Source organism: Dreissena polymorpha, chromosome 11 (genome assembly GCF_020536995.1).
Source record: "Dreissena polymorpha isolate Duluth1 chromosome 11, UMN_Dpol_1.0, whole genome shotgun sequence".
NCBI classification, from domain to species: Eukaryota; Metazoa; Mollusca; class Bivalvia; order Myida; family Dreissenidae; genus Dreissena; species Dreissena polymorpha.
The window spans coordinates 38,275,606-38,290,162 of record NC_068365.1 but is presented as its reverse complement, the minus strand read 5'-3'; the positions used below and the strand labels follow the sequence as shown (position 1 = coordinate 38,290,162).

The following is a 14,557-nucleotide window of genomic DNA, read 5'->3' as shown; positions in this document are numbered from 1 at the left end:
AGTCATGATGACAGTAAGAGTAGAGTGTAGCCCTGATATGATCGTAAGAATTGAGTTAAGCCCCAATATGACAGTAAATGTAAATTGTAGCAATGCTATGACAATAAGAGTGGATAATAGCCCTGATATAACAGGCAGAGTGTAGCCGTGCTATGAGTGGAGTATTTGTGTCTTGTTCTGTGAAAATTGGGCAAAATGCATGCGCGTAAAGTGTCGTCCCAGATTAGCCTGTGCAGTCCCCTCAGGCTAATCAGGGACAACACTTTCCGCTTTTATGGTATTTTTCGTTAAGGAAGTCCCTTTTTACAGAAAATCTAGTTTAAACGGAAAGTGTCGTCCCTGATTAGCCTGTGCGGATTGCACAGGCTAATCTGGGATGACACTTTCCACACATGCATTTTGCCCAATTTTCACAGAACAAGACACATTTAGTGGCTCGTACTCGCTCTTTCTTCTTGATTTCCTCCTCTTTCTTCTTGAACTCTCTCTCCTGTCTCTCCATCTCTGTCAGCTCTGCCTTCAGTGACTCCAGGTTGGCCGCGGCTGCCTGCAGACAACAACCAGCACAGCCAGCATCAAAATCTGAGACACTTTTATCAGTAACAACTACAACCAGAAATAGAAACATCGGCAGAAGAGAAAAATCTCCTTAATCAAATCATAAGAGCTGTGTTTTGAGAAAACGTGGCTTAATGCATGTGCATAACGTGCAATCCCTGATTAACCTGTGCAGTCAGGGATGACACTTTCCGCTCTTATGGAATTTTTCATTTAAAGTTAGTTTTAGCGAAAAATCAGTTAAACCAGCAATAGACATGTAAGCAGAAGAGAAAACTTCACCAAACATCTATATTAACAAAATCAACAGCAGTACAAACTTCGTTAACCACCATCATCAGTAACACACGCAGAAGTCACAATTTTTACGAACACCCCTTTCAGTAACATTGGGTGCATCATAATGACTACCACCACCATCATCATCAGCAATGAAATCAGCAGCAACACCACAGGCATCTCGTTAACAGTTACAACAGTGACACCAGCAGAAGTCATGATGACTTCCACAACTGTTACCATTTACTACTACATTATCAGCATCAACAAAGCACTGCAAGCACTTCAAGTGTCAACATCATCATGAACTGAAATATTAACACTTGCAGTGAAAACTACCACCACCATCATCCTAAACATCATCCTAAACAATCATCCTAAACAATCATCCTAAACAATCATCCTAAACATCATCCTAAACATCATCCTAAACAATCATCCTAAACAATCATCCTAAACATCATCCTAAACATCATCCTAAACAATCATCCTAAACATCATCCTAAACATCATCCTAAACATCATCCTAAACATCATCCTAAACATCATCATAAACAGGGCTTAATGCATGTGCAGTCTACGCAGGCTTATCAGGGACAACACTTTCCACTTTTATGATAATTATGGTTTACAGGAAGTCTCCTCTTTTATTATGGTTTACAGGAAGTCTCCTCTTTTATTATTTTAGGTCATAATACACCAAATAGTTTCCCTATATAATTCAATGTAAAAGCGACAACTTTGAGCGAAAATAAATGCAACATTTTGCACATAGAGACCCCCATAACCATACCTTTTCTTAAAGGCCATTCTAAGCGGAATCGATATATGCAATAAAAAAGATATGTCATGTACAAAGCAAGAAAGAACTTGACACAAATCAAAATCGACTGTTTTTGCAACTTTTTTTTTCGGCCGTTTCTTAGTGAAATGTAACCTTTTCTACTGCAATGGTTTACTTTAGTCTTCAAGTGTATCATATTTCAGGGATTCAGTTGTGAACACCTATTCATGCCCTACCATTATTTCCGCAAGATAACACCCGAATAATGGTAAAAAGTGTAAAACATGCCTTCCTGTCAACTATGATATTTTTTTAGAGAGTACAGCCCTACATGAAGCGATCATTTAGTGTATTGTAACCTATAAGACAACGTTTACTGTTAACATCGCGAAAAATAAGCACTTCTCGATACGTATAAACCTATTTTCTATGTGCATGCCAATTTTCAGACCGATCTTTCACGTAGAAATGCTTGAAAATGCATTTTATTATAACGCCTGATAAGCCATGTGGCTTTCGCGTTCGGAGCTTTGATTTATAACGGGCGTTCAGGTGCAAAACGATTATCCTAAATAATAACAATCTGTCAAAATACTGGAATATTGTTACAAGCTATGTAGAAAAAGAAGTAAACAACTATTGAAACGTGTTCATGAGCTCTTTTAGCACAAATTGTTGCGATTTGAGATGGTCAAGACGAGTTTTTGTACGTTTTTTTTCTTATTTTCCTCTGAAAACGTATTTTTTTCTTAAAAACTCACGATGCTCCTTAAATTCGTGAAACAAACGCATTTATTCCGTGAAATTTGCCAAAACGCGTCATATCCCACTAAAACAATGATGATTTTCTGTAAATACAGCTCCTTTGTGACTAGGCCTGGTTTTGCGTTTAGGTCATAATACACCAAATAGTTTCCCTATATAATTCAATGTAAAAGCGACAACTTTGAGCGAAAATAAATGCAACATTTTGCACATAGAGACCCCCATAACCATACCTTTTCTTAAAGGCCATTCTAAGCGGAATCGATATATGCAATAAAAAAGATATGTCATGTACAAAGCAAGAAAGAACTTGACACAAATCAAAATCGACTGTTTTTGCAACTTTTTTTTTCGGCCGTTTCTTAGTGAAATGTAACCTTTTCTACTGCAATGGTTTACTTTAGTCTTCAAGTGTATCATATTTCAGGGATTCAGTTGTGAACACCTATTCATGCCCTACCATTATTTCCGCAAGATAACACCCGAATAATGGTAAAAAGTGTAAAACATGCCTTCCTGTCAACTATGATATTTTTTTAGAGAGTACAGCCCTACATGAAGCGATCATTTAGTGTATTGTAACCTATAAGACAACGTTTACTGTTAACATCGCGAAAAATAAGCACTTTTCGATACGTATAAACCTATTTTCTATGTGCATGCCAATTTTCAGACCGATCTTTCACGTAGAAATGCTTGAAAATGCATTTTATTATAACGCCTGATAAGCCATGTGGCTTTCGCGTTCGGAGCTTTGATTTATAACGGGCGTTTAGGCGCAAAACGATTACCCTAAATAATAACAATCTGTCAAAATACTGGAATATTGTTACAAGCTATGTAGAAAAAGAAGTAAACAACTATTGAAACGTGTTCATGAGCTCTTTCAGCACAAATTGTTGCGATTTGAGATGGTCAAGACGAGTTTTTGTACGTTTTTTTTCTTATTTTCCTCTGAAAACGTATTTTTTTCTTAAAAACTCACGATGCTCCTTAAATTCGTGAAACAAACGCATTTATTCCGTGAAATTTGCCAAAACGCGTCATATCCCACTAAAACAATGATGATTTTCTGTAAATACAGCTCCTTTGTGACTAGGCCTGGTTTTGCGTTTAGGTCATAATACACCAAATAGTTTCCCTATATAATTCAATGTAAAAGCGACAACTTTGAGCGAAAATAAATGCAACATTTTGCACATAGAGACCCCCATAACCATACCTTTTCTTAAAGGCCATTCTAAGCGGAATCGATATATGCAATAAAAAAGATATGTCATGTACAAAGCAAGAAAGAACTTGACACAAATCAAAATCGACTGTTTTTGCAACTTTTTTTTTCGGCCGTTTCTTAGTGAAATGTAACCTTTTCTACTGCAATGGTTTACTTTAGTCTTCAAGTGTATCATATTTCAGGGATTCAGTTGTGAACACCTATTCATGCCCTACCATTATTTCCGCAAGATAACACCCGAATAATGGTAAAAAGTGTAAAACATGCCTTCCTGTCAACTATGATATTTTTTTAGAGAGTACAGCCCTACATGAAGCGATCATTTAGTGTATTGTAACCTTTACAGGAAGTCTCCTCTTTTATTATGGTTTACAGGAAGTCTCCTCTTTTATTATGGTTTACAGGATGTCTCTTATTTTATTATGGTTTACAGGAAGTCTCCTCTTTTATTATGGTTTACAGGAAGTCTCCTCTTTTATTACGGTTTACAGGAAGTCTCCTCTTTTATTATGGTTTACAGGAAGTCTCTTCTTTTATTATGGTTTACAGGAAGTCTCTTATTTTATTATGGTTTACAGGAAGTCTCCTCTTTTATTATGGTTTACAGGAAGTCTCCTCTTTTATTATGGTTTACAGGAAGTCTCCTCTTTTATTATGGTTTACAGGAAGTCTCCTCTTTTATTATGGTTTACAGGAAGTCTCCTCTTTTATTATGGTTAACAGGAAGTCTCCTCTTTTATTATGGTTTACAGTAAGTCTCTACTTTTCAAGTGAAGGCAGATGGTGTTGTCATATAAGCCTTTGCAAAATGCACAGGCTAATTTTGGATGATACTTTATGCACATGCATTAAACCCTGTTTTCCCAGAACAGAGCTAATATAATCCTCTATATATTTTGTATTATCAAATAGCATTATTTCAGTCAAGGACAGGTACAACTGAACACATCACAAGTTGCTTACCGACTCTTCACTCTCCTGCAGTTTTCTCTTGATTTCCTGAACTTTTTGCTGGTGACTGAAAACCAACATGCTTACATTTGTTACATTGATTTTAGAACAGGGCATTTAAATGATGCCTGAACTAAGTTATTAAAATATTTGCATTAGCATGTGACTGACACATATAACGTGCTGTAAGAATACATAAAGGTTCAGAGACATGAAATTGTTTGTATGTTCCTGATCTTATTCTTATTCTTGAACACTGCTTATGCCTGATATCGTCAAAAGGTATTTAATATACACATAGTTTCATCTTTACTCTTCAAATCCATAGTTACATATCGAAATGACCCTTAGTTGCCATGGCTACCTGGTTTACTGACCCCTCAACCCCTTGGTTTCCATGACTTACAACTCAATGCCATTGTTGTGATGGGAACATGGTGGAATGATCCTTCACCATTTCTATGTCATGGATACCTTTTGTATTGACCCATCAACCCCTTGGTTGCGATGGTAACCTAGTGTACTGACACCTAAAAACCTTAATTGCAATGGTTACCTTGTGTATTGACCCCTGAAAAATTGGTTGCCAAGGTTACCTTGAGTACTGATCCTTAAACCTTTTGGTTGCAAAGGTTAACAAGTGTTCTTACCCCTTAACCCCTTGTTTACCTAGTGTACCGACACCTAAACCCCTTGGTTGCCATGGTTACCTGGTGTACTGCTGCTCAAAAGTCTCCTTCTCCTGCTTCTGTTGCTCCATGCGCTCCAGACGGGCCTGGTGTCGCCACCTGAACAGGCTCGGTGTGTCGATGTTGGGGTGAGTGTCGTCTTCATCATCAGAGACCTAAAACACACAACAGGGACAGTTGATATATTTGAAATTGTTGCCAGGGATTCAAGGAACTTTGTTTTAGGAAAAGTGATCTCAATGATGTGCATAAAGAATCATCCCAGATTAGCTTTTGCTGCAATGGCACAGGCTAATTAGGGTTGACACTTTTCCCTTAGACTGGAATTTCGTTTAGAAGAGACTTCTTTCAAAACAAAAAAATCCATAAAAGCAGAAAGAGTTGTCCCTGATTAGCCTTTGCAGACTGCACATACTTATCTGGGACGACGCTTGATAAGGCTTTATTTACATTGTTGCCAGGGATATAAATAGGAAGGAGCCAAGGAGTCAATAACCAATAAAGTTTGACCTAGGCCATTAGATTTGCATAGGAAACTCCCATGTGTTAGGGTTAGGGTTATGATTCTCCTTATCATGAAGAACTGAAAGAATAGTGTGGAAGACGGATTAACCCATTCATGCCCAGTGGACTCTCCCATCCTTCTAAGTTGGATCAATTTATTTCCAAAATTAGGGGTGTCAAGTATATTTATTTCTATATTTAGAATATTTCATAAAGAAATTCATTTAAGCAAACAGCGCAGACCCAGATGAGACGCCGCATTATGCGGCGTCTCATCTGGGTCTACGCTGTTTGCAATGTCCTTTTTCAGGACGCTAGGCATGAATGAATTAAAAATGATATTTTACAGCTCGTATTGCTAGTAATCTTTGGGGCACCAAAAGCACTCTTTAGCAACACAAGAGTTAAAGACCTGGGTTCAAAGACTTTAGTATTGTGTGATAGATGGCTTCCTTGTGGTAAAGAACATGGTTGGTGCCAGTGAAAAACACATCAAGTTCAATAGCCATCTTGTCAAGAATTGTATCAGCTAATAATACTTTGTTTTATATTTTCTATGATCACGAGTGAATTAAAATCGATATTCCATCGAATCCAACAAATATTCTTTTAATTGTATGCTTTTTTCCCCGTTTATTTAACTTGTAAAAAGGTTTAACTGGATAATTTTGCTGGATTTATGACATCATTTCATCGAAAAAATGACGACATTTCACAGTTAAACATATAAATATTTTTTATTGTTATTTTTCACTCTGTCAAACAGTGAAATATCAGTTTTAATTCACTGATATTTCTCTATAAACCACCAGAAAGCATAAAATAAAGCTTATTATTACTTTCTTTCAAATAATTGAAAATCATATTACTGAAATACCACTGAATTTGCATAATAATATTATTATTTATCATCTGTAACACCTTTTTTAGGGTATAACATAGTCATAAGGGTTTTACTATTGCGAAAAGCAGTGCACTATACATGTACTTGTGTTTTTTTCCATATGACATGCATAATTAGAAGCAGTAAAAATCAAGTTTTTAACCCGTAATTAGCAGTCCCCCCTCCTCCAGTGACCTATAATCCAGCTAAAAAAGCATCACATAAATCAAGGAAGTATAGGACTGCATAGCAAGTGTCTGCATGGACAGATTACTGCACACCAGTGTCACAACAACCAAGATAGGCTGACAGACAAATTTACAACTACTAATGATCTTGCACTTGATGTAGATCATTTTGTCACCTTTGCTCATACATGTGGTTGCACAGTAATACTGATACTGCTTCTACTACTCAGTGTAGTTTTTCATAATTTTGGGAATTGGGTTAAGGCTGTTGGGATTACATAAAATCATGTTGTTTTGACTAAAATTGGGAAATTAGTTTGTTTTTTTTTTTGCTCACATATAGTTTACAATTGAGATTAAAGTGTTTTTAATATTATATTTTCTAAGGTTTAACTTATAGAGCAGGATGGGAGGTCAACTAAATGTTGAGATTTGTTTGTTTGTTAAACATGAAACTTTAATTGGGAAATTTGGGCAGTCATTTTGGAAAAGGCCTATAATTGTGTTATTCAAATTTGACTCCCAAAAAACTACTGCTGCTGCCACAATGTACAAGTATAAACTCACCAAACAAGAGGTTATTATAAGGATGCTGCACCATGATTGTCTTTGTAATTTAATGACAAAAGCTCCTCGTGCCCTGCCCATCTGGTCAAGAACATTATTGATATAAACCCTGGTCGAGGATGAGTACACATGTTTAAACTGAATAAAATAAATAAGACAACAGAAGCTCAATTTTATGAAGCCCAAAGTAACCTTGACTCAATTTACAACATTATAGTTTGATGGTTTTTATATAATTAGTTTGATAAAATAGTTACTGTTAATGTGACAGTCCTCGGAATAGATCGATGTTATGCGTATAAATCATATAGCAAGAAATAAACTTAACATAAATTCATTGAAATATATTTTTATTGAGGTTGACATCGAAAACCTGGTCAAAATCGGTTTTGAATCGATAAAATAATATATAAATGATCATAAATACATGCAATAGGCGAAAATCATTGCATTGTCGCGAGTTATGCAAATTATATCTATATTTAGCTTTGGCTAAATATTATTAGCATATGGAAGATAAATACATAGATTTAGCAAAAACGTAGCGTTGCAACTCAGTTTCTGTCTGTAACAGATGTATTTGCATTTGTTCTTACCTTCTCTCCACTAAATTTGCCCGTACCGCAATTTTGTTTGTTAAGGTTTGAATTAACGTGTCAAATCATGAATATTAATTAGGTCGTTTTCGTACTTTACCGTACTCGACCCCAAAATAAAAATCGCTATATTGTTTGTTTTCAACCGATTTCATTCCAGTGATATCCTCAATAAAAACATGTTTTCTTACGATTTTGCCCCTATGATAAGTTGTGAACTGTCACTTTAAAGTTATACTGACTACAATTGAAGGTCTGGGTATTCTGAATCATTCTAAGAATTAACACTTAGTTATTTTAATTGTATGCTACAATGTAGGTATTCTTGGTTTTATTCTTAGACCTTTCTTTGAGAAATCTGGTTTTATGAAATTATGCCATAAACATGCTACAGTACAGCCAACGCGGAACAAATATAATCCTCAGGTACGCCACGGCCAGAATGTTAGTACGCGGCGGCCGCGTCTATTCATGCTGCGTATTGCCGAGGCACTTGGCATCGATCCGCGCAGCAACGCCGAGTCTATATTAACCTTGCATACTTTCGCGGAGTAAATCCGCCGCGGACGTACGCGGCTGATCTTGTGAAATGATATACACCTACATGTACATTTGTGTAGTGTAGAAACCTAGATTTACGCTACTTTCATACTTATTATTTTCACATTTTAATAAGCAATATGGCACGTAATACGCTTTAACAAATTATCGTTGAATTAATTACGCACAATGCTATTGTTTCGTTCAATTCTCAAATAAGCTTTATTAAATTTGTAATCCGAAACACGCCTGCAAATTTTAATGCTAATGCGACATTAACAAATTCTAGCGTCAAATAAATAGTGCTAAAATATCCTTTGTCTCCATAAAAAGCGCGCGAAAATTATGCAGACATGTAGAACGTCGCATGGAAAGTGTGGGTGTATTTTGTGTTGTATAAAAACATGAACATCACGTCAGGCGATTTACGCGTGTTCAGTGGAGAAAAAAACGCCCAGATTGGACGTTATTTCATCACATCTTTAAATAGTAACAAATGCCAAAATGTATTTGATACGGGTACTTAAGAATAATTGCGAATGTTTGTGTGTTTTGAGCACTTTTATCGTAAATATTTACCGGAATTTGCTTTAAAACTGGAATATACAGGATTATCGGGTAATCATAAGCGATATCAACTGTATAATATAAACAAAATGAAACGACTTTATATACGCATAGTCAAACAATAGTTATAATAAGCTGATAATTAACAGAAAAACAATTAAGTGTTGATTATTGATGTGGCTTCAAACTGCTTATTGTCTCAGCTAAAAGACATGTATAATTATTACTTTTGACCCTTTTTTGTTGAAAACATATGTGACTAACAATAAAAAAAGTGTCTATTGCAATGTAATATTTCTTGTTCTTAGACTGCTCGTGAAAAATCTATCTAAGATAAACAATTATCTAAGCTAAAGCTAAGAAAACTCTTGTCTTTGTACTATGTCTCTAAAAAGGGGAACTATGTTGAAGTCTTCAGAAATACTTTTTAAGGACAAAAACAAGATTATCACTTTATAATTCAAGTCTTACCAGGAAGCTAACTCTATCAAATATTTTATATCATAATCATATTGTTTTTTAACAGTATTTCTCCCAAATTTATAATAAGGAACATTTGCAGATCATTTGACAAATATAAAGAAAGAAAATAACCCTGAACCTCAGTATTTTTAAAAACTAAAATTTCATTTGAACCATCAAAATAGACTGATCCCTGAGTTTGCATGAGGTGAGAAAACCCCACTAATACCTCGGTACAATTAACAACGCTGTTCCATTATATTAACCAATGATAGCTTATTTAAAATAATAACGGTTGATACGGTGTGTGATTTTGAAAGGATTATAAATGGGTCAGCTTTATTTGTACCAGCAGATTAGTGGTTTTTTTCAAAAGGTTGCTTTTCCCAGATACACATATTCAAGCACAGGGTCATTTGACTCAAGACTTTAAAAACCTATTGAAATCCCAGCATGGTTACATACACACAGTTCTGACTGCCCTGATGACCACTACTAGGTCAGTCCCCAGCCTGGTCATGCTCCTAGTGCACATCGTGCAGGCTAATTAGCAGCTAATTAGGCCGCCTGACACCCCCAGTGACAGGCCAACATGCACAGTGTATCCAGTGACAAGCCAAGTGTATCCAGACATCTACCTAGGCACAGGCCTGACAGATCTGTACGACCTTCAACATGCAAATTAATCCCCAAACAACAGTTTTACTGCATTGTCTGAGACGACACCTGTCAATTGCGACCCAATACACACAACCATCTAACCAACCACCTATATAAGGCCCATGTTTCTGACATTCAGTCACAGTGTCTTTCTTCTCTTTGCTTGTGTTCAGGCCTGGATCTTGTGTGATCACCACCACAGTTGCCATGAAGGTCATCGTCTGTTTCCTGGTTGCGTGTTTGGTTGCTCTGGTTGCCGCCCAGGCCCCTATGGGTGCTGACCCGGCTGCTGCTGCCAACCCGATGTCAGCGCTCGCTGGAGGTGGTGGCATGCGTGGAATGATGATGTTTAACCTCATGAGAAGTAAGTCTCACTTTGTTCACAATTTATTATATACATGTAGTGTTCAGTATTTTTAAACCATTTTAATAATGGGGCTGGGATCTTTAGGATTTGCCAAAATTGTGATGTTCTTTTACTTAAAATGGGAAATTAGTGTGTTTTTTTCTAACAAATACTTTCAAATTGAGGATATGTTTTTGCATATACTAAATAATCTTAGGTTTAAATAATAGTAATGGGTATGGAGATGAATTGCAGGCTGTAATTTAGGCTATACATTTTGTGTTATAATAATTTGTTGAAACCTTCAATTGGGAATTATAGGCACTTATTTGGGAAAAAATATACAGATTTTAAGATTAAGTATGGGTCCTTATTTAAGCCCCTAGTTTTACCAAATAAATCCAATGAGCATTAAAAATACAAAGTTTCAGCTTAAAATTTTGCACAACAATAAAATGTTGGTTATTTTTAGTCATTTTATGCCATTATATATATGTATATTTGTACATTGACATTTTCATCTTTTTACTGTCTTAACCTGCAAGAAATTTAACATATCAGTATTTTCCTAAAACAATGTTTTGCAGTAGATGCTATATAAAACACTAGGCCAAAACCAATAGAAGAACAAAAATCTGATGAAATTTAGAGAATATTCAATGATCATGTTATACAACTTGAAAAAATAAAAATAATAATTGATATTGTTTGACTTATCGCACACTTTAATTCAAAGAAGGAATGAGACACCATTCTTGGAATAAAATGATTTTTTAAGCAATAATGTAAACTCTATTGGTTTTTGGCCTAGTGTTTTATATAGCATCTACTGCAAAACATTGTTTTAGGAAAATACTGATATGTTAAACAGTCTTGAACGCAAGTTAATCTTAATTAAATTAACTCTTTAATATTATGCTAACATTCATAATAATATAAATTGATAATTAATCCACTTTTTTTCATCTATTTCTGAAATGTCTCAAAATCCATGCATTAAGCCTGGTATTCACTTGGCGCGACTCAATTTATTTGTTTTCTGTCAAAGTTTGTAAAATTTATATATTGTTTTATAGTATTGACTCAAATTGAGGAAGTACAATGCATTGGTGTAATTGATTTTACCATTTGTATGGGTTCTTAGTATGATATCTTGTTCCATATTTACATAATAGTAATAGTGTGCTTATACATTAATTTTAGGGGATTTCTGTTCCCTTTATTTGTTTTTTTACTTCCTCAATTTGAGTCAATACTATAAAACAATATATAAATTTTACAAACTTTGACAGAAAACAAATAAATTGAGTCGCGCCAAGTGAATACCAGGCTTAATGCATGGATTTTGAGACATTTCAGAAATAGATGAAAAAAAGTGGATTAATTATCAATTTATATTATTATGAATGTAAGCATAATATTAAAGAGTTAATTTTAATTAAGATTAACTTGCGTTCAAGACTGTGGCTTTTTTTATTGATTAATAATATCAGAAAGGGTTTATGAACTTTGGATAATAATAACAAATATTAATAATAAGAATTCATGAATTTTGGATTATAATACCAAAAAATCAAACACTCAACGTGTTCCCTTAACAAAAGCATACTTGCTTAAGTCATAATAATACATTTAATCTCTTATTGGTCCTTAAAATGACTCCTTTCTAAAAATATCTATATTTGACCTCAACACCACACCGTTCCTTTTTGCTCCACCACTTTTTGATCTGTACATACAAAATTTGCCACATCATTCTCTGTTCCTACTCCACCCACCCCCATGTTTTACAACCTAATTTTGCTACACCATTCTCTTTTCTTACCCCACCCACCCCTGTGTTTTGCACCCAAAAGTAACAAAAGAGTGGTCTCCTTTTCAGGTAACGAGATGATGTACGAGTACATGATGTGTTCCCAGGCCAGAATACCCATGTTCATGTGCATGCAGATGATTTCATAAGCTTGATGTCACATGACCAAATACTGACCAATCAAATCCAGGCTTACACACTGCAGAGAGACATTCCTATGGAATCAAGATTGCTTATAACGACAATGTCAACATGGAGAATTCAATCAAATTTCTCAATAGATTTCTCAAAAGTGAAGCTTTTTGATAGTTTTGATTGTTTATGTTGATAATGCTGTTGTGTTTATATATATTATTTATTGAAATAAACATTTAATATTTACTATATCTTTTTTTATACAACAAAGCCTTACACTTTAACTTGCATGTTAACCCTTAAAGCGCTGGAGCTGAATTTTAAAGGCCTTTGCAAACAGTTTGGATCCAGATGAGACGCCACAGAACGTGGCGTCTCATCTGGATCCAAACTGTTTGCTATTCTGATAGTTTTCTTTGAAAAAAAATGAAGAAAATGCTAATTTTAGAAATTCTGCAGACGACATTTTAGCAGACGACAAATTTCCCAGCATGCAAAGGGTTAATCCAATTCAGTTTAAATATTTGGAATCAGTACAGTCCTTTGATTGATTTACATTTGAGCATGATTGCTCTAGAAAAATGGGGTTTAATCCATGTGCGTAAAGTGTGGTGTCAGATTAGCCTGCGCAGTTCACACAGGCTTATCTGAGACAACACTTTCCACCTAGAATTGACTTTAGTCCATTATTAGCCTGTGCAGACTGTACTGGCTAATCTGAGACAACACTTTCCACCTAGAATGGACTTTAGTCCATTATTAGCCTGTGCAGACTGTACTGGCTTATCTGAGACAACACTTTCCACCTAGAATGGACTTTAGTCCATTATTAGCCTGTGCAGACTGTACTGGCTTATCTGAGACAACACTTTCCACCTAGAATGGACTTTAGTCCATTATTAGCCTGTGCAGACTGTACTGGCTAATCTGGGACGACACTTTCCACCTAGAATGGACTTTAGTCCATTATTAGCCTGTGCAGACTGTACTGGCTAATCTGAGACAACACTTTCCACCTAGAATGGACTTTAGTCCATTATTAGCCTGTGCAGACTGTACTGGCTTATCTGAGACAACACTTTCCACCTAGAATGGACTTTAGTCCATTATTAGCCTGTGCAGACTGTACTGGCTAATCTGGGACGACACTTTCCACCTAGAATGGACTTTAGTCCATTATTAGCCTGTGCAGACTGTACTGGCTTATCTGAGACAACACTTTCCACCTAGAATGTACTTGAGTCAATTATTAGCCTGTGCAGACTGTACTGGCTAATCTGGGATGACACTTTCCACTAAGACTGGACTGCTGTCCCTGATTAGCCTGTGTGGACTGTACAGGCTATTCTGGGACGACACTTTACACTCATGCAATAAGCAGCAGCCTCTATTTCCCAAAGTAAGACTTATTTGAATAACAATAAATTTACTGCAATATCTCGGTACGCTAGCGGTATTTCTGCAGTGTATTATGTCTAAGATCAAGAACAACTACTCTGTTGAAAATGGAAATCTAAAGACCAAGTTGAGTCAAGAACTGTTACTGGGCTGAAAGTAAGTGATTAAATTTGTCTTTCTGTTGAAATTCTGTCAAGAGTGTTACAATAATCCTGAGGCGTTTGATGCAATCGAGCTAAAATAAATAGGTTTAAACTAAATTCTGTCTTAAACAATAATTTTGCGAATTGAACACAGACGATTGAAAACCATATTTTTAGCAAAAAAAATCATGTTGTTATAAGACCATGAGACCATGCTTTGCCTTAATGAAATGTGATTGAGCTAATATAAATTACAAAAATGAAACATTATTCAAAAGATGAAAACAAAATTTTTTAAGCGCTTCATTGTGGTAGTAGTTGAAGGAGTTTAATTTCTCAAAAGTTTTTGCTAATTTTTTTTTTAGTCACACTACAAACAAGTAAGTTTAAATCGGTACTGTTTAATATTAAATCATTGTTCATGATCTAAGATTTTCAATATAAATGTCCACTTCTTACGTGAATTGTTATCATAATAACTTTTAACTGCATAAT

At 35.3% G+C, this 14,557-nt stretch overlaps 1 protein-coding gene across 4 annotated transcripts in view; it reads right to left on the bottom strand.

The window, feature by feature from the left end:
* The window catches only part of LOC127851694 (hsp90 co-chaperone Cdc37-like), a 59,278-nt gene that overhangs the window by 19,147 nt on the left and 25,574 nt on the right, over positions 1–14,557 (bottom strand). For all 4 annotated transcript variants that reach the window (XM_052385541.1, XM_052385542.1, XM_052385544.1 and 1 more), the window contains exons 2-4: positions 5,282–5,415; positions 4,584–4,638; positions 443–547 (exon numbers count right to left, since the gene is read on the bottom strand). In XM_052385541.1, coding sequence (XP_052241501.1) covers positions 443–547; positions 4,584–4,638; positions 5,282–5,415 — 294 coding nt within the window. The remainder of the gene's footprint in view (positions 1–442; positions 548–4,583; positions 4,639–5,281; positions 5,416–14,557) is intronic.